This window comes from Balaenoptera acutorostrata, chromosome 13 (assembly GCF_949987535.1).
Source record: "Balaenoptera acutorostrata chromosome 13, mBalAcu1.1, whole genome shotgun sequence".
Taxonomy (NCBI): Eukaryota; Metazoa; Chordata; class Mammalia; order Artiodactyla; family Balaenopteridae; genus Balaenoptera; species Balaenoptera acutorostrata.
In genome coordinates, this window is record NC_080076.1 from 76,539,975 (window position 1) to 76,565,637 (window position 25,663).

At 47.6% G+C, this 25,663-nt stretch overlaps 2 protein-coding genes across 3 annotated transcripts in view; one reads left to right on the forward strand and one right to left on the reverse strand.

Moving 5' to 3' along the window:
- The window catches only part of CABP1 (calcium binding protein 1), a 59,156-nt gene extending 39,090 nt beyond the window's left edge, over positions 1-20,066 (reverse strand). Inside the window, exon 1 of one of the 2 annotated variants that reach the window (XM_007183967.3) lies at positions 19,749-20,066. In XM_007183967.3, coding sequence (XP_007184029.2) covers positions 19,749-19,955 — 207 coding nt within the window. In that variant the 5' untranslated portion in view covers positions 19,956-20,066. The remainder of the gene's footprint in view (positions 1-19,748) is intronic. The other variant, XM_057527203.1, reaches the window with a different exon arrangement.
- Positions 20,067-22,781: 2,715 nt separating this feature from the next.
- Positions 22,782-25,080, forward strand: POP5 (POP5 homolog, ribonuclease P/MRP subunit). Its single transcript, XM_007183970.2, has 5 exons — positions 22,782-22,888; positions 22,961-23,103; positions 24,149-24,298; positions 24,480-24,563; positions 24,678-25,080. The coding sequence occupies exons 1-5, from the start codon at positions 22,869-22,871 to the stop codon at positions 24,791-24,793; spliced, it is 513 nt and encodes a 170-aa protein (XP_007184032.1). The 5' UTR covers positions 22,782-22,868; the 3' UTR covers positions 24,794-25,080.
- Positions 25,081-25,663: the final 583 nt, after the last annotated feature.

Consider the following 25,663-nt stretch of genomic DNA (forward strand, 5'->3'; position numbering starts at 1 on the left):
CCTCATTCATAATAAGAATAGTATTATAGTGGGACTTCCCTGGTGGCACAATGGTTAAGAATCTGCCTTCCAATGCAGGGGACATGGGTTTGAGCGCTGGTCCGTGAAGATCCCACACGCCGCAGAGCAACTAAGCCCTCAAGCCACAACTACTGAGCCCGCACCACAACTACTGAAGCCCGCTCTCCCTAGAGCCCACGCACTGCAACTACTAAAGCCTGCGCTCTAGGGCCCACATGCCACAACTACTGAAGCCCTTGCACCTAGAGCCTGTGCTCCGCAACAAGAGAAGCCACCACAGTGAGAAGCCCAGGCACCACAATGAAGAGTAGCCTCTGCTTGCCGCATCTAGAGAAAGCCCGTGCACAGCAACGAAGACCCAACGCAGCCAAAAACATTAAAAAAAATTTAAAAATTTAAAAAAGAATAGTATTATAGTAATAATATCAATACTATTGTGATGTTATGATGATGATAATAATAGTACCTACTTCATGGAACTGAAGTAGGTCCTATTCAACAAGATACTCCACATAGAGTGCTTAGCCCAGAGCCTGTCTTATAGTAGCTGCTCAATTAATAGACTGACCGTCCCTGTGCTCAATTAGACTATAATCCGGAGAAGGGTAATAATAAATAAGAAAATGACAGCTTTTATCTAATCTACAGAACAACCATGTGTTTGAGGTATGGGCTCCTGACATCTAATGCTGTACATCTAATCATCATAACCAAGCCAATTTCACCATCTCCATCTTACACAGGAAGAAACAGACTCAGAGAGAGCCGTATGACTTGTCCAAGCCATACGGTACCCGGTGAGGCAGAATCTGACGTCAGCAGAAAGGCTTAACCAGCCCCCGTCTGACCGTGGGGACATGTGCAGACACTTGCTCCTAGCCCTCCCCACACGTGATGTGTCACTGAGTGGAGGTAGGGGGTCAAGGGAGAGAAGAGGGCAGGTGGGCGGGGGTGCAAGATATCTCTGCTTCCTCTGACCATCCCTCCCACCTCCTGAGGTAAGAAGCCCTCTCTCCGCCACCTCCCCAAAGCCTAGACTAGCTCTCCTTTGGGTGATATTGAATAAAATTCTCTCTGCCTAATGGCTCCCCAAAGATGATCTGTCTGTTTAATAATTTTTAGATGTTACACACATTGTTTAAGGATGAAGGGGATGGTGACATTCTGGCTTCATTGACCACCCCCCCACTTTGATCCTCCAGAGTTGTGTCTCGTCATTCTCCAAAACCCCCAGGTTCCAGAGAAATCTCCTTAAGTCCCCGTCCCCTGCCCTCACCATGCTGGAAGCCTTATAAAATAGTAGAAACGGCATGCCTTTGGGAGTGAGATAAATCTGGGCTCCCTCTTGTCTCTGTCATTTCCTAGCTGTGTGACCTCGGGCAAGTCACTTCACCTCTCTGAGCCTCATTCATTTAGCTAATGCATATTTAGCAACGTGGTCAGGAGGAAAGTGACCTTTATTCTGAGACTTGAATGGTGAGAAGACCTAGAGGCACAGAAGCCTCGAGAAGGGAATAACTTTGGTGTGTGGAGCTGGTGTGGTGGGAACAGAGCGAGCCAGGGGGAGAGAGGGAGATAAGTCAGAGAGGCAGGCAGGGGCTAGATCACAGAGTGCCCAGTGACGAGAATCCCAACTTCTCACGCTTGTGCGCGTTTCGTGGGATGATGCATAGATCTAGCACAGGACCTGGCATACTGTGGGCGCTCAATACGCAGTAACTATCATGATGATGAGTTTTCCTTGTCCTCCTCCTCCTCCCAGGGACCCTCGTGTCCGTCTCCTGCCTCTTAACCCCCTCTGCCCCACGGTCTCTCCCTGATCCCGGGAAAAGGACAAGGAGTCAGCAAGTATCACAGCAGGAAGGAAGAAGCATTCCCCATTCTCTCCCCCGCCCCAAACCCTCCCACCGTAGCCCAGTGATTTTCCTGCCTCTCACAAGGCGATTTTATTAAACATCTCGAAAAAATATTCTCTCACTCCCTCTCTCTTTATTTATAAAAATCAACTTAACACCCTGCTCCTTTGTTCTATTTGGAAACTGGAACAGCCTGGTTTATATTTAGCTGAAATCCTGCTCCTTTCCCCACAGATTCCAGCACAGCCCAATGAGCTAGAGGGGCTAAGGAAGGAGAGGGGGAGAGGGGGCTGGGGGAGGAAAGGGCCATGGGAAGAACGGGAGGTGCTGTCCCCCAGGGGCCCAGGTCTCTGCTAAATCCGAAGGACCTGGAAGGGTAGGAGCTGAACAGTCCGTCCCAAGACTTGGGATGATCCAAGTCCAGGCTTTGCCCATCATCCTGTCACTCTCTTGTCCCGTTCAGGTATCCCCAGAACAAGAAACGGGGAGATAGAATATGGAGAAGAAAGACCCCAACCCTAATCTGGAACCAGGCTTGGAAAGGCAGTATAAGGCAGTCATTAAGGATGTGGGTCTGGGTTCACATGCAAACTCTCCTCTGCCCCTCACTAGCTGGCTGCCGCCAGGGAAGTTGATGTGCTCGTTTACAGTGCCTGGCACATAAACAGTGGCCATCATTATTAATCACTGTGGGCTGAAGGAAAGCTCTCACTCCTCAAACTTCAAGGCTCTCCTCAAAAGCTGCTTCCTCCATGAAGCCTTCCCAGATTAAAACTCATCTCTTCAGTGGCTTCCCTGGTGGCGCAGTAGTTAAGAATCTGCCTGCCAATGCAGGGGACACGGGTTCGAGCCCTGGTCCAGGAAGATCTCACATGCCGCGGAGCAACTAAGCCCATGCGCCACAACTACTGAGCCTGCACTCCGCAACAAGAGAAGCCACCGCAATGAGAAGCCCGCGCACCACAACGAAGAGTAGCCCCCGCTCACCGCAACTAGAAAAGAGCCTGCGTGCGGCAACAAAGACCCAGTGCAGCCAAAAATAAAATAAATTAAATAAATAAATTTTTTAAAAAAGAAGAATCTATCTGTGTATACATACACCCCTATGCTCAGAGCAGCACTATTCACAATAACCAAGACATGGAAGCAACCTAAATGTCCATTGACAGATGACTGGATAAAGAAGATGTGGTACATGGGACTTCCCTAGTGGTGCAGTGGTTAAGAATCCGCCTGCCAATGCAGGGGACACAGGTTTGAGCCCTGGTCTGGGAAGATCCCACATGCTGCGGAGCAACTAAGCCCATGCACCACAACTACTGAGCCTGCGCTCTAGAGCCCATGAGCCACAACTACTGAGCCTGTGTGCCACAACTAATGAATCCCGTGCACCTAGACCCCATGCTACGCAACAGAGAAATCACCACAATGAGAAGCCCGCGCACCACAACAAAGAGTAGCCCCCACTCGCCACAACTAGAGAAAGCCTGTGCACAGCAACGAAGACCCAATGCAGCCAAAAATAAATAAATAAATAAATAAAGTTTATAAAAAAAAATAGATGTGGTACATATATACAATGGAATACTACTCAGCCATATAAAAGAACAAAATAATGCCATTTGCAGCAACATGGATGCAACTAGAGATAATCATTCTAAGTGAAATAAGTCACAGAGAGAAAGATAAGTATCAGATGATATCGCTTATACGTGGAATCTAAAATATGACACAAGTGAATCTATCTATGAAACAGAAACAGAATCATGGACATAGAGAACAGACTGGTGGTTGCCAAGGGGGAGGGGGTTGAGGGAGGGATGAAGTGGGAGGTTGGGGTTAGCAGATGTAAGCTTTTGTATATAGAATGGATAAACAACAAGGTCCTACTGTATAGCACAGAGAACTATATTCAATATCATAGGACTTCCCTGGTGGTTCTGTGGTTAAGAATCCGCCTGCCAATGCAGGGGACACGGGTTTGAGCCCTGGTCTGGGAAGATCCCACATGCTGCAGAGCAACTAAGCCCGTGCGCCACAACTACTGAGCCTGCGCTTTAGAGCCCACAAGCCACAACTACTGAAGCCTGCACACCTACAACCCATGGTCTGCAACGAGAGAAGCCACCATAATGAGAAACCCACACACCGCAACAAAGAGTAGCCCCCACTTGCTGCAACTAGAGAAAGCCCGCGGGCAGCAAAGAGGACCCAACGCAGCCAAAAATATAAATAAATAAATTTATTTAAAAATATATATCCTATGATAAACCGTAATGGAAAAGAATATTAAAAAAAAGAATGCACATATATGTATAACTGAGTCACTTTGCTGTACAGCAGAAATTAACACAACATTGTATATCAACTATACCTCAATAAAATAAAAAAAACTATCTAGGTAAAGAAATTGTGGTGTGTCCATACAATGGAATATTATTCAGCCAAAAAGAGGAATGAAGTACTGACACATGCTATAATGTGGATAAATGTTATGCAACGTCAAAGAAGCCAGACATGAAAGGTCGAGTATTCCATTTATATGAAGTGTCCAGAATGGGCAAATCCATAGAGAAGGAATGCAAATTGATGGTTGCCAGGATCTTGGGGAGAGGGAATGGGAAGTAGTAACTGCTTAATGGGTGCAGGGTTTCCTTTTGCAGTGACTAAAGATATTTTGGAACTGGATAGAGATGGTGGTTGTGTAATGCCACTGAACTGTTTGCTTTAAAATGGTTAATTGTATGTTAATTTTATGTTCACCTCAATTTAAATATATACACATATCTGGGTTGACTTCATGGTCATGTTAATTGATATGAAAAAACATTTGATAAAATTAACACCTAATCATGATTTAAAAACAAAAACAAACAAGTCAGAATAGAAGAGAACTTCCTTAACCCATTAAAAGGCAAGGCTTCAAAATACCTCACATATATAATGCTGAAAATCTACACACTTTCCCCCCTGAGACTGGGAACAAGGCAAGAATATCTGCTCTCACCACTTCATGCAACATTGGGAGGTCCTAGCCAGGAAAATAAGGCAAGAAAAAAAAAATGGAAAAAGGACAAAGTTAAATCGTCTTTATTTTCAGATGACATGATTACGCATGTAGAAAAGCCTAAGGAATTTACAAAACAAAACTAGAACTAATCATTTTATTTAACAAGATCAAAGGATACAAAGTGAATATATAATGTGTTTCTATATATAGTTGTCCCTTGGTATCCACAGGGGATTGGTTCCAGGATCCACCACCCTGCCCATGGATACCAAAATCCACAGATGCTCAAGTCCCTTATATGAAATGGGATGATACAGTCAGCCTTCCATATCTGCAGTTGCAGAACCCCTGGATACAGGAGGGTAGACTGTACTAGCAAGGAACAATCGAGAAGTTAAATGTATAAAAATATTTCCAATAGCATCAAAAAACATAAAATATTTAGAGATACATTTAACAAAACATGTGCAAGATTTGCAGTCTGAAAACTATAAAACTTTACTGAGAGAAATTGAAGACCTAAATAAATGGAGAGATATACCATGTTCATGTATAAAATGCCACTCTCCCCAGGTTGATCTTAGATTCAATACAGTCCTGATCAAAATTCCAGCAGGGTTTTTTTTTTTTTTTTTTGTAGAAATTATCAAGTAGACTCTAAAATGCATATGGAAATGCAACAAACTAGAGTAGCCAAAACAATTTTGAAAAACAGGAACAAAACTGCAGCACTTAATGCTACTTGATTTTGAGAATTACTATGAATCTGTAGTAATCAAGACAATGTAATATAAGCATAAGGATAGACATATAGATCAATGAAACAGAATAAAGTCCAAAAAATAGATCCACATAAATACAATCAATTGATTATTTTAATGAAGTTCCACGATGATTCAGTGGAGAAAGGATGTTAGTACTGAAACATATCAACACAGAAAAGAAAATGAACTATGACCCCTACCTCACATCATACATAAAAACTAACTCAAAATGGATCAGAGACCTAAATGGAAAGACCAAAACTATAAAATTTTTAGGGGAAAACCTTTGTGGCCTAGGGGTAGGCAAAGATTTCTTAGGACACAAAAAAGCACAAACATTAAAAACAATTCACTGGGGACTTCCCTGGTGGCACAGTGTTTGAGAGTCTGCCTGCCAATGCAGGGAACATGGGTTTGATCCCTGGTCCGGGAAGATCCCACATGCTGTGGAGCAACTAAGCCCGTGTGCCACAACTACTGAAGCCCGCGTGCCCTAGAGCCCACACACCACAACTACTGAGCCCACGTGCCATGCCACAACTACTGAAGCCCGCGCGCCTAGAGCCCGTGCTCCGCAACAATAGAAGCCACCTCAATGGCTGCGCACCGCAACGAAGAGTAGCCTCTGCTTACCACAACTAGAGAAAGCCTGCGCACAACAACGAAGACCCAATGCAGCCAAAAATAAATAAATAAATAAAATTAATTTATTTTAAAAAAGACTTATGCTATATCTATGCAGTGGAATACTACTCAGCAATAAAAAAAGAATTACCAATACATGTAACAATGTAGATGGACCTCATAAGCATTTTTGTTCAACAAAAGAAGCCAGTCACAAAAAACATACTGAATGGTTTCATTTATATGAAGTTCTAGAACAGACAAAGCAATCTATAGTCACAGAAAGCAGATCAGAGCTTGCCTAGAGCAGGGTCCAGGAGGATTGACTGCAAAGGGCATGAAGGAAAATTTCGGGGGGTGGGGGGGATGAAAATGGTCTATATCTCTACTGTAGTGTTTTTATTGTATGTAAATTATAGCCCAATAAAATTGATTGAAAAAAATACTCCATCTGCATTCAGTTCCTGGGTTTGCCACTTAGGTGTTTAATCTTGGGCAAGTTATTTCACTTTTCTGTGCCTCTGTTTCCTAAACAGAAAAGTGACAATAATAATAATAATACTCATAGGGATTTTTGTTTTGTTTAGATAACCTCCTAGGGATTTGGAAAGGATTAAATGAGTGAATGTACTGGGAACTGGGGTAGCCAACCTCCAAGAAGGCCTCCAATGATACCTGCCTCCTGGCATTCCTGCCCCCATCTGCCCCCACCCCCCACATTGAATAGGCTGACCTGTGAAACCTACAGGGTATTGTCAAAATGATGGTCTGTGGTTTTTGAGACGAGGTCAGAAAACATCTTGAGGATTCTGCTCTTGGATCATTCTTTCTGAGGGAAGCCAGCCACCCACCACACCATGAGGACTCTCAAGCAGCCCTGTGGAGAAATCTGGATGGCAAAAAACTTGAAGCCTCCTGCCAACAGCCAGTGCCAGGCTTGCCAGCCTCAGGAGTGAAATTATGAGATGAGCGGCCAACAGCTAGGCTGTAACCTCAGGAGAGACAGAGCCAGGACAATCCAGCTGAGCTGCTCCCAATTCTTGACCCACAGGAACTGTGTGAGGTAATACATGTTTATTGTTTTAAGCCACTAAGTTTTGGGGTAACCTTTTTTTTTTTTTTTTTGGCTGCATGGCTTGTGGGATCTTAGTTCCCCAGCCAGGGATTAAACCCACGCCCACTGCAGTGGAAGCGCAGAGTCCTAACCAATGGACCACCAGGGGCGTCCCTGGGGTAACTTGTTACACAGCAGTAAATAACTAATACAAGCACTGATAATAGTAGCTGACATTTATTGAGCATGTCTCATGGGACCTACTACTACTTCTACTATTACTAACCAGATAGTGATAAGTCGATAATCCTCCATCTGTCCATCTAGGAACACTCTGCACCTTTTCCCACCCTGCTCTGTGCCCAGGGAGACTGACCTCTTCAGACTCAACATCCCCTGACTTCTAATCAGGTTTGGCCAATGGGGAGCCCCAGGAGGAGGTGGAAAGGGGAAGGAAGAGGCAGGCCAGGATGTTTTTGGGTTTTTTTTAACATCTTTATTGGAGTATAATTGCTTTACAATGTTGTGTTAGTCTCTGCTGTATAACAAAGTGAATCAGCTATATGTATACATATATCCCCATATCCCCTCCCTCTTGCATCTCCCTCCCACCCTCCCTATCCCACCCCTCTGGGTGGTCACAAAGCACTGAGCTGATCTCCCTGTGCTATGCAGCTGCTTCCCACTAGCTATCTATTTTACATTTGGTAGTGTATATGTGTCCGTGCCACTCTCTCACTTCGTCCCAGCTTACCCTTCCCCCTCCCCGTGTCCTCAAGTCCAGTCTCTAAGTCTGCGTCTTTGTTCCTGTCCTGCCCCTAGGTTCATGAGAACCTTTTTTTTTTTAGATTCCGTATATATGTGTTAACATACAGTATTTGTTTTTCTCTTTCTGACTTACTTCACTCTGTGTGACAGACTCTAGGTCCATCCACCTCACTACAAATAACTCAATGTCGTTTCTTTTTATGGCTGAGTAATATTCCACTGTATATATGTGCCACATCTTCTTTATCCATTCACAGGTCAGGATGTTTATTCCTCTGCTCCCTCCCTACAGGGCACCTCAGGCTGGTTGCTCCCTCAGCAGAAGATCACAGGTTCTCTCCACACATCTCCTTCTGGGTAGTAGAACTGCTCCCTGGGCCCAGCCTGCCAGGCCTGACAGCACTTTCCTTACCCCCTGCTCACACCTAAACTGTCCCTTTATTCAGCCTTCCTGAAACTGCCCAATTTGAACATGCCATCTGTTTCCTTGTGGGACTGACTGGCCACCCTAATTAAGATCCCCCACTTTAGGGAAGGAAGTGGAAATTCAAAGAGAAGCAGGGAGATATCTCAGAAACAAATGAGAAAAGAATAGAGGCCACCCAGAGGTGTGCTCTGCAGATAGCAGGCGTTAATGATGCTTGTTGAATGTCTGAATGAATGAATGACTTGATGGGCACCGGGGAGGACCCTGCTACCTTGAAGGTAATGGATGCTAGACCCAGATGTTAGCATCTGAACTACTTCAGACAGACAACCAATGACCTGCCCCTGGCCCAGCCTGAGTCGGCTTCAGGGAGTCTTGCCTTGAAAGGATTAACACACAGACTGGGTGGGACACCAAGGAAGCAGCCCCCCACCTCCGTGAGAGACTCCAGATTTATTTTTGAAAAGCAAGCAAGGCCTGCGGGCGGCCCTGGCAGAGCTCAGAACTGGAAGGGAGAGCCAGGCACAGAGAGAACAGACAGGGACAGCAGAACCCATGCCGCGTCCCTGTGACGTCAGCCCCGCTCTCTGTGACATAACATTACCCATCCCCCCCCCCCACCGCCCCACATCCTGAGTCCCCTTGGGAATTTTTTTTTAAACTGTGGTAAAATTTACATACCATAAAATTTAGCCTTGGAAATTTCTGAGCCACTCCCATCCCAGGCTGAATGACATTGGGGACTGGATACCAAAAGGAACAGGGAGAAAATACTTGCATCCAAATGGTGTGTGACGTTTTGCTGGAAAAATACTGAAATTGGAGGGAGGGTCACCACTCCAAGTGAGGCAAAGTCTGGGGACCAAGGATTAGGAAAGAGTTGATATCCCCACCCTACCAAATCGCGGGGAGGCAGAAGCGGCTGTGGAGCGGGGAGCGGGGAGCGGAGAGCAGGTGTCAGGCTCGAGTCTGAGCTGCAGGGGCAGAAAGTGAGCGGTGGGGAGGCAGCTAACGAACCCTAATGTGTGCAGTTGGAAGCAGAGGTGTTTGCTACCAGGTGCGGGGGAGGGGGAGTGAGGCCAGAGGGAGCCATCAAGGCCCCAGAATAACTCCTGCTTCTGCCAGGAGACTCTGGAACTAATCAAGGTGGGGATAATCCGAAAATCCATCAGAGAGAGGTTGCGAGAGCCCTCCTGTCTCCAAGCGGGGATTGGAGGGGAGGGAAATGAACAAAAGGTGTGGTTTTCAGGGAGGGGCTCTTGTCCTCAAAGATGGTTCGAGGCTTTCCTAGGGCCTCAGTCAGAGGGGTACCCGTAGCTACCCTCTGTTGGGTGCCTGTTGGGTGCCTGCTGTGTGCCCAGGGCTGGTGCACCGGCTGAGAATGTGAGCTCTGTCGTCAGCCTGCTGGATTCGAATCCCTGTTCTATTTTTTGCTGGCTCTGTGATCTTGGACAAGTCACTGTGCCCCCATTCTGAGCCTCAGTTTCCTTATCTGGAACATGGGCATAAAATTCATACCTGCCCCATGGGGTAGTTGAGAATAAGTGCTCGATACATGAGGATTTTTTTTTTTTTTTTTTTTTTGGCCATGCCACACAGCTTGCGGGATCTTAGTTCCCCGACCAGGGATCGAACCCAGGCCCCAGTGAAAGCACTGAGTCCTAACCACTGGACCGCCAGGGAATTCCCTGAGGACTTTTAATACAAATCTTTCTAGTGACCCCAGAGGGTGGATTTTCATCTCCTCGTTGTCCAGGGGAGTAAACTGAGGCTCAGAGAGCCCAAGGCCACATGGTTACTAAGTAGAAGCGTCAGAAGTGTGTCCCTTCACTAGGCCCGGCTGCCCTGGCCCCTACTCCCTGGGGGGGAGGGCAGTAACCCAAAGCCCCTCACTCACCACCTGTCTCCAGGCCCCATGCAGGGAGGCAGGACCAGCATGGACACTGAAAACAGCCTCCAGGTGACATACGTGGGGTCCAGTGGGGAGAATGTTGCCCTCAGCTGGCTGTGAGACCTTGGTCCAGTCCTTTCTCCTCTCTGGGCCTGTTTCCTCAGTTTCAGAACACGGGGGTAGTGACAGGTTATTCTAGTCCCAGAGCGTCTAGATTCTCACTCACTGCTCTCTTGTGGATGCCTCATGTAGGGGGCAGTGAGGAGGGGGTAAGAGAGAGACCTGGGCAGCTGCAAGGCAGTCTTTTTTTTTTTCCTGCAGCATGCGGGATCCTGCAGCATGTGGGATCTTAGTTCCCCGACCAGGTATTGAACCCGCACCCCCTGCATTAGAAGCGCAGAGTCTTAACCACTGGACCGCCAGGGAAGTCCTAAGGCAGTCTTTCTTCATTGCTCCCCTCCCTTCCTCAGGGGAATGAATGGCTCCAGGCAGAGGAAACGGCAAGCACAAAGGTCAAGAAATGAGAGGGAGCGTGGCATGTTTGGGGAGCTGCAAGCAGAATCATCTAGCAGCCTGGCTTATTTGTCCATTTGATTTATTCGACCCAAGTTTATTACTGCAATCCAGGCACTGTACAGGGCACAGAGCAGTGGACAACATAGACAGACCCAGCATCTTCATGGGGCTCACTTTCTAACTGGGGTAACAAGTAAACAAACCAGTAACCAAGATAATTTCAGAATGGGATGAGTATTGTGTGAATAACAGCAAATTTTTATAAAGCATCTACAATGGGCCAAACATTGTTAACAGATGTTAAGTAGTTTCATCCTTACTACAACCCTATGAGGTAGGCACTATTATCATTGGCCCCACTTTACAGCTGAGGAAACTGGCACAGAAAGGTTAAGTAACTTGCCCAATGCCACCCAGCTAATAAGCAGCAGAGCTGAGATTCAAACCCAGGCCATCTGGCTCCTTTGTGCTGGCTGGTGGGAAGGGCATTAAATAGGGCAATTTGTACAGGGAAGAGCACTCTGAAGACGTGACATTTGAGTGGAGACGCATGATAAGACACCAGCCCTAGGAAGTCCAGGAGGAAGGAGGATCCAGATGGAGGGAACATTGAGTACAAAGGCCCTGAGGCACGTAGGAGCTTGACAGGTTGGAAAGAAAGCAAGGAGGCCAGTTTTAGCTGGAGCACAGGGACAGGAGAAGAGGTCAGAGGGGTGCAGGGCACATAGAGGTGGGAAGAGGTGCAGAGGACACTCCTGGGGTCCTCCCAGCTGCTCCCGGGATGCTGAGGAAGTGGTCCAAAGCCCCCTCCTCTCCTCACTTCGGGCCAATCAGGTCCAGGCAGAGTTGAGCTTTTCCCACAGGGCCTATTGCTGGGAAAGGACCCCAGCTGGACTCCTGCCCACTGTTCATCCTCCGTGACTGATGGGGACCGGCACAAGGAAGAGCTCGTTTCATTCCTCTCTCCTTATCCTAAATCTGCATCCTCCCTGGCCCTGCACTCCCCACAAAACCACAAATGAGGGACTTCCATCCTTCAGCAGAGGCCAGCTCCTGCCTTCAGGGACCCCCCAGGCCTGAGTCCAGTCCCAGCCCAGTGGGGGGTAAGGTGATCCTCAGCCTGGTCTCAGAGGGCCTGAGAGTCTGGAGTCTGGCCTCTGGGAGAAATCTTGGGGTGGGGGGAGGTGGAAAGGACTCCAAGCTCCTAGTTCTATAGGCCTGAGTTAGAATCCAGATTCCACCCCCGTGTGGTCTTGGGCAAGTGGCTTCACCTGTCTAAGCCTCAGTTTCCTCATCTGAAGAATGGGGACAATAATAATACCTACCCCTTAGGGTCACTGTGAGAATTAAATATGCCTGAGAGGGAGTTTTCAGGGGGCTGGAAATGTTCTACATCTGTACCTAGGAGGTGGTATATATAAAATTTAATAAACAAATTTGAGATTTGTTTGGTTTACTGTATGTACATTATAGCTCAATTTTTTGAAAAGTGAAAAAGCCCAGATCTTGAAGAGAGAGGGTCTGCGGTTAAATTCTGGCTCTGCTGCTAATCTGCTGTGCAACTTCAGACAGGTTGAGGAAACAAACTGAGCTTCAGTTTTCGAATATGAAAAATGGAGCTAGGAATACCCATCACTCTGAATTTTTGTAAGAATTTTAGATTAACATTTGTAAAGCACCAAGTAATGAGCACATAGTAAATGTTAAAAAAAAAAAAAAAAAGTGCAAAGTGCCTGGCCCATGGCTGGCACCACATATATGTTTCGTGGTATTAGTATTAGGAGTCCTATAGCTATTCGTTAAATGAATGGAACCTTAGCATCCTTCCATGTTTCCTTGATCATTTATTTGGTGCCTGGATGCCTGAGGAAGCTCAAACTCAGCATGTCCAGGACTGAGTTCTTATTCCCTTCACCTAAGTCTTGCTCCTCCCCCAGGCTTCCCCATCTGCCCAGTGACACTGACTCAATCCAGAAAGGTGAATGTCACCCTGCCTGCCTTCTCCACCCCCTTCCCTCCCCAGCCCCTCATGGCCAACTCATCACCAAGACCTGCTGTGTTGAACTGTCTCTAAAGATGGCCTCCAACCATCCCTCCCCTCCCTGTAAGGGCATGCTGACCTCCCGTCAAGAGGTAGAGCTTAACCACATGCAAAAGAATGAAGTTAGACCCCTACCTCACTCCATATACACAGCCTCCTGGACTTCCCGTGGCTGACATCTTATGTGTCTCCACTCAAATGTCATGTCTTTAGAGTGTTTCTTCCCTGAACAAATTGCCCTATTTACTGCTCTCCCCTCCAGTCAGCACAATGAAGCCAGATGGCCTGGGTTTGAATCTCAGCTCTGCTGCTTATTAGCTGGGTGGCATTGGGTAAGTTACTTAACCTCTCTGTGCCTGTTTCCTCAAAATTAACACAAACTGGATCAATGACCTAAAAAGCTAGAATTATAAAACAATTAGAAGAAAATATAGGGGTGAATCTTCATGACCTCTAATTTGGCAATGAATTCTTAGATTTGACACCGAAAGCATGAGCAACAAGAGAAAAAATAGATAAATGAGACTTCATGAAAAGTAAAAACTTTTGTGCGTCAAAGGACATTATCAAGAAAGTGAAAAGACAACCTATAGGATGGGAGGAAATATTTGTAAATCATATACCTGATAAGGATCTAGTATCTAGAATATGCAAAGAACACTTACAACTCAACAACAAAAAGACCGAACAACCTAACTGAAAACTGAGCAAAGTACATCTCTACAAAGAAGATATACAAATAGTAAAAAAGCACGTGAAGAGATGTTCAACGTCATTGGTCATTAAGTAAATGCAAATCAAGACCACAATGACATATCACCTCACACCCGCTAGGATTGCTTTAATTTAAAAAAAAAGTTGGCAAGGATATGGAGGAACAGGAACCCTCATACATTGCTGATGGGAGTGTAAAATGGTACAGCTGCTGTGGAAAATAGTTTGGTGGGTCCTCAAAAAGTTAAACCATACCACATGACCCAGCTCCTAAGTATATACCCCAAAGAATTGAAAACAGGTGTTCAAACAAAAACTTATACACAAATGATCATAGCAGCACTATTCACAATCACCGAAAGATGGAAACAACCCAAATGTCCATCAGATGAATAGATTAGCAAATTGTGGTATATCCATACAGTAGAATATATCAATAATTCAGCCATAAAATGGAACGAAGCACTGATACATGCTACAACATAGATGAACTTCAAAAACATTATGCTAAAGAAACCAGACACAAAAGTTCACATATTTTCTGATTCCTTTTATATGAAATATCTAGAATTGGCAAATCCATAGAGACAGAAAGCAGACTAGTGATTGCCAGGGTCTGGGGAGAGGGGGAATGGAGAGCAATGGCATAATGGGTACAGGGTGTTCTTACGAGCTGATAAAAAGAAGTTGAAATTAGGGAAAAGTGTTGGTTGCACAACATTGTGAATGCACTAAATGCCACTAAATTGTACAAATTTAATAAAAGAGGTAGTGCTTATTTCCCCTCGCCTTGAACGAGGCTGGTCTTAGGACTGGCTTTGATCATTATGATGCAGCAGAAGTGACGTTCTGGGACTTCTGAGCCAGGCCTTAAGGAGCGCGGCAGCTTCCGCTTCTTGGAAGCCAGCTGCTATGCTGTAAGAAGCCCAAGCCCCATGGAGAGGCTACATGGAAGTGAACTGAAGCCCCCTAGACAATAGCCCCAACTGACGGCAGCCAACACCTACTACCAGACTTCTGTGGGTGAGGCCACTTCAGTACCTTCCAGCCATCCCAGTGCCCCAAGCCACATGAAGCAGAACTGCCTTGTCACCCGACAGAATCATGAAAACTAATAAGTTGTTGTTTTAAGCCGAAAAGTTTGGGGGTGATTTATAATGCAGCAACAGGTAACCAATTCTACCTCTAAAACCTTCACAAAAAAAAAAAAAAAAAAAACCTTCACAAAGCCACCCATTTCTCTCCATCCCCCCCTCCAGCACCCTAGTCCAAGGCTCTCTTTTCCCCCCAGGCAGCACCCTCTTCATCAAACTTCCCACCTTCAGTCCAACCTCCTGAGGTCCATCCTCCCTTGAAACCAGACGGAAACTTCTAGCCCCCGATCTCATTCTCTCAGCCCTCCAGATGGTATCCAAGCCCCTTAGTGTGGACAGCAAGTCCCTGAATGACTGTCCCCATCCATCTCTACAGCCCCAGTGTCCCTCACCCCCACCTTTAGCCCCTGCTCCTTAGAGTTCCCAGAATTCAGCACTTCTTCTCCTAGCACAAGCTGTCCCTCTATCTAGAACACTCTTTCTTACATCTTTTTCTTCTCCTGGCTAACCATTTTTCTCCTTTTGGGCCTCAGTTCAGACATCACCGCCTCCAGGAAGCCTTCCCTGACTTCCAGGCTGAGTTAGGTACCTCCTCCCAGCAGCCACTTGCTCCTGTTCTTACACCCTCATCACAGCAGCTGCCCTGTATTGCTCTTGCCATTTGGGCAACCTCTTTCTCTCACCACATCCTGAGCAATTTCAGGGCAGAGACGAAGACTTCCTTGTGTTTTCAGAGCCTAGCACAGGCCTGGCATATATTGGGTGCTCAGAGAAACCCAGGGGAAAGAGGTGGGAATTCGGTAGTGGGGGCTGAGGACCAGCTCACATCTGACATGGGACTGCTGTGTGAGTGAGACTCAGCTGTGGACTCCCCCTGCCTCCGCACTGAAAAGGCCCTGGCTACTAGGAGGGGCCTGGAGAAGAAAGAAATCAGGGAGGTAGAGTACAGCCCTCCTCCATGCATCCAACACCTCCTACCGGGGACTTCCCTGGCAGTCCAGTTGTTAAGACTCTGTGCTTCCACTGCAGGGGGCACGGGTTCAATCCCTGGTCAGGGAACTAAGATCCCTCATGCCATGAGGCACGGCCAAAAAAAAAAAAACCAAAAACCTCCTACCCAACCTCTGGACTGCACCACCTGAATAACTTTGTCCGTCTCCCCAGTAAAGAGACAGTGTCATGCAGTGGTTTGCATGAGCTCTACAGGCAGGCAGACTAGGTTTCAAATCCTGGCTCTGCAACCTCCTGGCGGTGTGACCTTGGAGGAGTGACTTCACCTCTCTGAGCCTCACTCCCTTCAGGCCTAAAATAGGGCAAGATTATGGCTCCTCATAGGTTGTCATGAGGAATAAATGGGATGCTGTAGGTAAAAATGCTTTGCATAGTAGCTGGCACATGGCAGATTCCCTGAAATATCAACTAATCTCTTCTTGCCACTGCGTGAGCTGCACCGATCTAGGCCTAGCACTGTGCCTGGCACCCGGCAGGTATTCAGCCAATGACTTAAGGATGAACGAGTGAGGAATCTGATAAGAAAACACTAGCAATCATAATAGCCACAAGTATTAATTCACTCAATCTTCACAACCACTAAAGAAGCTGGGAACTATTATTGTGCCCATTTTATAGGTAATGGAATTGAGGCCCGAGAGTATGTATACAGGTCATGTAAGTAGTAGTGGCTGGATTTGAACCCCTATATTCTGAGTCCTTTAACCCTTTAACCACCACCCTATAAAGCCTCTCAAAGCCCCAGGGCCTGCCTCTCCCATCAGCTTGGCTTCTAACCAGCTTTGTGATCTCGAGCATGTGAACCTCTCTACGGGCCTCAGTTTCCCCACCTGCCAAGAGAAGATTGTGAGGGCCAGTGTTGAAGGGCACTTCCTACTGGTCTAAGAGTCCAGGTTCTGGCCAGGATCTAGCCAGTGCTGGTGACCTGCTGACCACCCAGCCCAGGTGGGGCAACACTTGGCATGGGCCGGATTGTCACAGGTGGGTCACTGCATACTGACAGCTGCACTATCCACCTGCCCCGCATTGGGGGGAGTCTGGCCTCTGCCTATTCCCGGTCCCCCAGGGCTCCTGAGGGAAGCTGAGGCGGCCACCCCCAGATGTCTATTCCTGTCCCTGGCCTAGTGCCGTGCTGGGGAAGCAACAGCTATTTTGAGACCCTTCTCCCTCCAAGCATGAGCGGTGGGAAGGCGCTGGGAACATCCCGAACTGGGAGGCCGCCCGTCGCAGCCTCACCCTGGATCTGGGCCACACCAGCCCTGTGGCTCTGCCCCTTTTTCCAGCTCTGGTGATCAATTCTGATCACAGCAACCACAGTGGGATAACCCAGGAGAACAGATCCCGAAGGACTTCTGCTGGAGGCTGGGGCACAGGGCAGGCTGGGCCTTTCCCTTCAGGGAGGGGACTGCAGCAGCCACAGCTGAACCCACCAGCTGGGAGACAGAACTGCTCTGAGCTTGAAATTGGGGAAGACAGCATTCAGGACAATATATAAAAATACTCAACATTTCTTGAGCGTTCACAATGAGACAGGCCCTGTTCTAAGCACTTGACATGGAGGTAATGTTCTAAGCACTTGACATGGAGGTAAGTCATTTAATTCTCACAGAGAGGAAACTGAGGTTCAGAGAGGGGAAGTGACTTGCCCAAAGTCACACAGCTGGTGAGTGGCTGAGTCAGGACTTGAACCCAGGTGAGCTGGCTCTGGAGTCCATGCTTTTAACTGCTTTTCTCCCCTCTGGACCTTCCAAGCCCAGGAGGCTAATATAAATTAGGGGAATGAGCACTGGGTTGAGGGTCAGTACCCCTTTGCCATTCCCAGGCATGTCACCCAGCAAGACCACCTCGGTGAGCTCAGCTTCCTTACCTGCAAAATGGGGGTCATGATAGAACCCACGGCCAGGGTTGAGGTAAGGATTAGTAATAACATACTATAGTGACTGGGGCTCAGTAACTCCTCTAAATTATGAAACTAACATATGCACATGGTAAAATAATATGATATAAAAGGGGACACAGTAAAAAGTGAGGTCCCCCTCCTACGTCACACCTGTAATTCTTCTCCCCACAGTTAACCACCATCAAAGCTTTTGTGTCACCTTCTGGAAATTTTCCATGCACATAAAGAAAGAGAAGCTGAATAGGATAGTGGTTAAGGACAAGAACTGCCTGGTCCAAATCCTGGCCCTGCTGCTTACCAGCTATGTGAAGCTTCGGCAAGTTACATGTCATATGGGCTTAATAAAACTAAGTCCCTGTTTTACAGGGTAGTTGTGAGGATTAAATGAGTCAATCTATGTAAAGCATTTAACAAATTCTCTGGCACATGGTCATCTAATAAATATACACATACAGTGGATCCTTTCTGGCGGACATTGAGGTAGCCTTTTGCTATCACAAACAATGCTGCAAGACACGTCCTCGTCCACCTGTCATCAGGCACAAGTGCAAGAATCTCTGTGGGATAAATTCCTGGTGGAGAAATTGCTGGGTCAAACAGTAGTGCCCTTGTAATTTCAATTAAGTTGGGGATGAGTGAATCCTCACAGCAGGCAGGGCAGAGGGAAAGAGGTCCACAAAGCAGGGAGGTTGAGGGAAGAAGCAGGATGGTTCTGTCTCTGAGGTCCAGGGAGGGCCGTGCCTGCCCCTGCAACCCGGTGGATACAGCAGCTCCCAAGGCCCCTGGCCAGGCAGATGGAAGGTTTAATTTTATCCAGATTGTCCCCATAAAGGTTTTATAGGGAATTGGCTGATTGGATTAGAGGAGCAGGAGCCCCTAATGAGCAGCGGCTGCTTAACAAAATGCTGAAGCTGAACAATTTTCCTTTGCCACCATCCACCACGGCAGCATCCAGGCTCTGATCGAGACCCCCTGGATGCCAAAGACACTTCAGAATGTATATGCCTTCTTTGAACATTCTTCTAGGTCCCAGACATCCCAGAAGAGGTAGAGAGCAAGGGCTTAAGAGCACAGGTTTGGGGGTAAGACAAAAGGTCTCTGTCTGCTGAAATTACTGTGTGACCTTGGACAAGTCACTTCCCTCCCTGAGCCTCAGAGAATAATGGGGCCTACATTCATGGGGTTGTCCTGAGGACTAAAGGAAGTCAAGCGCATGAAGTGCTCAGTACAATGTCTGGAACAGAGAGCCTAATAAATGGTAGCCGGCGGTGGGGTGATGGGGAGGGATAAATTGGGAGACTGGGATTGACATATACACACTACTACATATAAAATAGATAACTAATATAGCACAGGGAACACTTCTCAATACTCTGTGATAACCTATATGGGAAAAGAATTTTAAAAAGAGTGGATATATGTGTATGTATAACTGCTTCACTTTGCTGTACAGCAGAAACTAAACACCACATTTTAAATCAACTATATTCGAATAAAATTTTTTTTAAAAAAATTGGTAGCCCAGAACGTAAGGATGAAGAATAAAGCCAGCTACTCTGGATCCCACCCAAGAAGGCCCTGAGAACAAGGTACATAGGTATAGCTTCCCACCCTCATGTTACGGGAGCATTTTAGCAGTTCCCTCAACTACCTCCTAGGGAATGTGCCAGGTTTCCCAGTCCAAGAAATGGGTTGTGTGATTTATGTTTCCAAGTAAGCTTTAAAGGACTTACTGGAGCTGATACTCGGCTTTGTGACTGATCCAAAAGGTCAAATTGATAGTGAGAACCTTCAGATAGGAAGGAGGGGAAGAGCTCAAAGGAAGTTCCCCCCCCCACACACACCCATTCCTCTTTTTATCTGATCTGAGACCCACTCTTCTGAGAAGTCCCAGGAATCACACAACAGCAAGTACCCCATTGATCTAGGCAGTAGCCGGTTAAGAGCACAGGCTCGGGGGCAGGGAGGTAAGGATTAGACTATTCCAGCGTGAGTTTCGCGCCTGTGAGTTCACTTCTCCGAGCCACAGGCCTCCTCCCCACAGGCCCCTTCCTCACCTGTAAAAGTGGGATGATAATGGTTCCAAAGACTGACGGGCGCGCATTCGGGGGGCAGGCACGGCCGGGGCGCACACCCGCCGCCGCCAAGCGGATCTCCTGGCCGGGGAGGCAGCCGCTGTCCACGCCCCAGCGGGCGGATTCCCCCGCGGCCTCCCGCGCCGCGCGCCGGGGACCCGGGTGATTGCAAACAGCCGCCGGCCTCATTAGGAGACGTGTAATTAGCGGCTGGCGCAGCCGGAGCAAACATCGGCTAATTACCGCGGGGAGCGGGCTGAGCCGCCGACGCCGCCCCTCCCGGCCGCCCGGGACCCTCGTGGGGCCTCCAGGCAGGCCGCCCGGCCGGGTCGGAGGAGGGGAGGCCCAGGACCGCCCCTCTGTGCTTCCCCTGGGACTACGCCTGCGGGTAGCAGTAAATCATTCGTTCAAATCCGCGTTTACTGTGCACTCACTGTGCCAGGCGTTTGCCCACGATATCTGGTTTAAATTTCATATGCACCCATGAGGGAGGAACCATTATTATCCTGTTGCACAGATGAGGAAACAGATCTTGGAGACGCGAATTAACCGCCTCGACAGCACGTGGCTGGTAAACGACGGAGAAGAGATTCTAATTTACTTCTGTAGTCTCTCCAATTTATACGAAGTGGACAGCGAAACCGTGCACCGGAGGACATCAACGGTGTAGACCGGAGCAAGGACCACGGAGTCGGATGGCTTGGAGTTCGAATTCTGATCCTGCTCCTTATTGGATGTGTGACTTTGCTCAAAGCCCCAACGGCATCTATGAAATTGGCGCGGTGTTTGGATTAAGTGAGTTGAAGGCTGGGAAGTGTTAGAGGAGTTACTTTAGGGACGGGAGGGGACGGGGGAAGCTCAGAGGCTGAGACTTTCTCCACGCACTACGAGCCTCTGACGCCCCCTGCTGACCAAAGGAGGACGCTGGCGGGAACAGTTTTTGGATAAAGAGGTGGTTCTTGGGTGAGGGTCAAAGAGCCCTGCCCTCAGCAGAACCACTGCTCTCCCTCTTCTCCTTACTTCCTTAGCATCCTTCCTTTAAGGTGATTTAGAGTGAGAGATGGAAAAATTGAGAACTCATTCCAGATCTTGCAAACAATCGGTTGCCCAACTCCCTTCAGGGACCTCACAGAGCCCGCCAAGTCAATGACAGGTCTACAGATAATCAGGGATGGATATAAAGAGCTAATTACAAGGCTGGACATCAAAGTGCTGGGTATAACAAGAAAATCTGGAACTAATTTAAACGTCCATCGTGGGACTATTGACCAGTTTAGCAGCTGAAAAATAACCTTGAAGAACAGTTGACATGAAAATATAGTCGTGACAAGAATGAATCGTACAGACAATATGTTGAGAGAAAGGAGCCAGACGCGCACACACAAACATGCTGTTGGAGATTTATATTTATATAAAGTTCAATGACAGGCAAAGCTAATCTATCATGATAGAAGTCAGAATAGAGGCCACTTCTGGGAAGGTTTATGGCTGGGAGAGGGCACAGGAACATTCCTGGGTGCTGGAAATGCTCTCTTAATGTGGGCAATAGTTGCAAAAGTCTATACGTATGTAAAAATTCAATGAGTTGTACACTTAATATGCGCTTTATGTATGTTATGCCACATTAAGACAATTTTTTAAAAAGATATTCAAGGGGAAAGAAAAGAAGAGTACTAAACAGTATGATCCTATTCTTTTTTTTTTTTTTTTGTCTGCTTTGGGTCTTGTTGCTGCGTGCGGGCTTTCTCTAGTTGTGGCGAGTGGGGGCTACTCTTCCTTGTGGTGCACAGGCTTCTCATTATGGTGGCTTCTCTTGTTGTGGAGCACGGGCTCTAGGCACGCGGGCTTCAGTAGTTGTGGCCCACAGACTCAGTAGTTGTGGCACACAGTCTCAGTAGTTGCGGCGCACGGGCTTAGTTGCTCCGCGGCATGTGGGATCTTCCCGGACCAGGGCTCAAACCCGTGTACCCTGCATTGGCAGGCGGATTCTTAACCACTACGCCACCAGGGAAGTCCAATATGATCCTATTCTTTAAAAGAAAATAAAAGGAAAAATATAATTTAACATATGGCAGAAGTTCTCATCTCATACTTTTTTTTGGTCTCAGGACCCCTTTTCACTCACTAAATTATTGAGGATCCCAAAGAGCTTTTGTTTTGTGGGATATATTGATACCATGTCTGTTAAAACTGAGAAATGTTTAAAACACAATACACAATTCTCTTAGCCATCAGAGCGATAATGTCAGCACATGTTATGTGGCCTCCGGGAAACTTCACTGTCCACTCTGAGACAGTGAAACAAGTAACATCTTAGTATTATTATGAAAGTAATTTGATCTTGGAGACTCCCTGAAAGAGCCTCAGAAAACCCAGTGCTTCCTGGACCTCCCTGGAGAACTGCTGGCACAGGGGGAAAATGAAGGAAGAAAACCCACTACATTATAAATTATTCTCTCTCGGTGCTGGGATTATAATTTATTTTTATTTGCTTTTTTGTGCATTTCTGTTCCACACAGAAAATACAAAGACTACGGATGGTTTTTGCAAACAGAAAACGAGACAATACACCCGACTCCATAAGGTTGCTGAAAGGCCTAAACAGTAATAACATATTTGGCTGTATGGGGAAATTAAACCGAGCTCTAATCTGAAAATAAGGGTCCGATTTCCCCTCTGTCAATCCCTGGCCTGTGAGTGCAAAGTCTTGCCCTCATTCCACCGTCCATCTTGGGGAGAAAATATAAGTGCACACACGACTGTGTTGCAAGCTAATAGAAGGTAAACGTCCTGGAGGCTCCAAATGCCGCGGCTGCGTCCTACACAGCGGTGGAAACTCCGGCGTGGGGCGTAACCACCCATCACAGCACAAGGTGTTCAATCTCGGAATCCAGCTCCCAAACACCTCAATCAGCGAAGAGCTGAACAGACCGCCTGCGCTCCTCAGCGGGAGGCGGAGCTCGAAGGAGAGCGACACGGGGCTCCGCCTACATTCTAGCTCCGCCTCCCCCTCTGAGTGGCTGCCAGGCCAACTTCCCATTGGCCGCCGACCAGAAAGCAGACATCCGGTTTGCGGGTCCGGCTGCTGAGGCGGAGGCCGCAATGGTGCGGTTCAAACACAGGTAAGCAGGCCCTTGCCCGGACCCCGGCGGCCTGGCCCCGCCCGCGCTCACCTCCCTCTCGCCCGCCCTTAGGTACCTGCTCTGTGAAGTGGTGTCTGACGACCCCCGCTGCCGCCTGAGTCTGGAGGACCGAGTGCTGGGCGGCCTGGTACGGGACACGATCGCCCGCGTGCACGGGACTTTCGGCGCGGCCGCCTGCTCCATCGGCTTCGCGGGTGCGAGGGTGCTGGGGAACCGGGGACCGGCGGGATGTGGAGGGGGCGGTGGCCAGAGGAGGGAGAAAGAAGGGGCACGAGCGACCCCAGCAACTGCCAAACCCTGTGCACAATCCTATGTAAGATATCGTCCTTTGGGACTTTCCTGGAGGTCCAGTGGTTAAGCCTCCTCGCTTCCAATGCAGGGGGCGCGAGTTCGATCCCAGGAGGGGGAACTAAGATCCCACATGAGGGGGGTGGGGGGTGGGGCAAAAGAAAAAAAAAAGAGATATCGTCCTTTTTAGGAATCTCGGATCCGAGCCCGAGGTCTGCGTGAGTCCAAAGTTAGGCGGAGAGCTAAGAGCAGTAGGCAGTGAAACTTTGGGCAAGAACCCCCTGTACCTATTTGACATATGTATTGAGTTTAACAGGATGGTGAAAATTAAATGAGGGAAGCCGTGTATGGCTCTAAGTTACTTGACTGGTTACGTTGACATCACATGGAAAAAACATTGTCAAAATTAACCCTGAAAAGGGCCTGTGAAGTACAGAATGTGTGTAGGTAAACGCAGAAGGCCCTTTCAACAGGCACACTATGTAAACTCATTCTCTTACCATATGCTCGAAATTGAATCCAGTAGAAGGTAATGCACGTAGGCACAACTCTCCTACATCAGGTGAGACCCAGTTGGCTGCTATGAGAACCTGCATAGCCCAGTTGCAGAGCAACCTGCTTTTCAGCCAAGTGTTTTCTGAGGAAGATGGATCTTTGCGCTCCCCACCCATTCATTGAGTTAACTAGTCAGTGGATTAGACCGTTTTAAATTCTGAATTCACCAATTCTGAGTGGTGTGCGAGGCACTGGATGTTGTTTCTCTCCCTTCTGTAAATGAAGGTCTGTCCTAATTTTTTTTTTCTTCAGAAATCAGTTTTTGCTTACTGCTGCATCCCAACTGCCACTGCCTTGAACGATCTCTAGTGCATAGGCTCTCAATTACCCCAAGATGTTTAACCCATTCCCGAGAATCCAAAGTTTCCCCAAATGATTTTTTTTTTCCTGCTGTAGTGCGATACCTCAATGCCTATACCGGAATAGTGCTACTTCGATGCAGGAAGGAATTCTACCGGCTTGTGTGGTCAGCTCTTCCCTTCATCACATACTTGGAGAACAAAGGACACCATTACCCGTGTTTTCTCAACACCTTACACGTGGGAGGTATGGGTGCATGTGGTATGTCTCATTTTCAGTAGGTAACAGGTTCAGTGTTCAGTCTTCAGTGGTGGGTGGGTCTTCCTGCTCTCCTGCGAAGAGCAAGATACTTTTTCCTAGCTCTGCAAGACTCTTGAGGCAAACACTTTTCACAAGCTGTTGACCACGAAGCTCTTTCATGTGCCAGGTACAATTAGAACATGTCAGAAGTTCCTGATTCAGTACAACAGGAGACAGCTGTTGATCCTGTTGCAGAACTGCACTGATGAAGGTAAGGCACGCTAGCCCTGTGCCCACTGAGCAAGTGACTGGCCTCCTCCTCCAGCTGAATGAAAGGCCACTCCCAAAGACATCTTTAATCACCTGTACTGTGCTCTTTCTTCAGGAGAACGAGAGGCTATCCAGAAGTCTGTCGCAAGAAGCTGTTTACTAGAGGAGGAGTCAGCTGGGGAGGAGCTTTCAGACAGTGGTGGTGAGGAGGCTGCTGAGGCAATGGAGTGAACCTCTGCAGACTGCCCTGTGCCCCAGCCTCAGGGCCCACTTGTTGGGACAGGACATTCTGGGAGGCAGCAGCATCTTCTGTACTTCTCAAACTGGATGACTGCTGACCAGAGGCCAAGTGACCAGCTCAAAATGGACTTACTTGCTTGAAACTAATCGAAGTCACCTTTACCCAGCATTGCCTGGTTAAGTGGTTCTGGAGGTTGTGAAGCCCCTGTAGTTATAGACATCTTTGTATCTAACTGCCTGGCTGAGAGCAGGTTTAATAAATGTATTTGGCTTCTGTAGCATTTAGTGCGCATGTGAAGTTCATGCTTTGGCCTAGTCTCTTTCACCCCTCCACCCTCGGCCGGAAAACTGGCTCCCCACGTGGTACTAGATGCATAGCCTTCCACTTGAGACCTTGTACCCCTGCCCCTAGGATGGGCCCTAAGTAATCCAGGTCATTCAGAGTAGCAGTTTTAGTGAGACACAGCAACTAAACTGGCACAGATCTATAGCTGGTCTCAGTACTGACCGACAGGACCATAAGAATTCCAGATTCCTTGCCAATACTTAACCAAGTAACCTGACAAAAAATACAGTTCTTGCACTTTTGAGTGGGGAAAAAACCTGGTCTCACCTGACCTCATTATTACAAAGTCAAGTAGCAGCTGCCAACTTCTGGTAGTTTTCCGCAGTTCCACCCTTCCCTATTGCCTTTTACCTGCCTGGCACCTGAAGGCAGGTGAGACAGTGCACTCACAGGAATTAGGAAGGACAAGAGACTATAATCAGTTTTGATCTGCTACCTATGAAAGACATTTCTAGGACCTATTTTCTACTTAATAAAATGGACATCACTCAAAGTCCCTTAAATATTTAACAAAG

What these genes read in the sequence shown, in the direction of transcription:
- POP5 (XM_007183970.2), top strand. Translation starts at nt 22,869, where the DNA reads ATGGTGCGGTTCAAACACAG. An exon ending in CTGCTCCATCGGCTTCGCGG is followed by an intron (nt 23,104 to 24,148) that starts GTGCGAGGGTGC and finishes TTCCTGCTGTAG; the next exon opens with TGCGATACCTCAATGCCTAT. An exon ending in CAACACCTTACACGTGGGAG is followed by an intron (nt 24,299 to 24,479) that starts GTATGGGTGCAT and finishes TTCATGTGCCAG; the next exon opens with GTACAATTAGAACATGTCAG.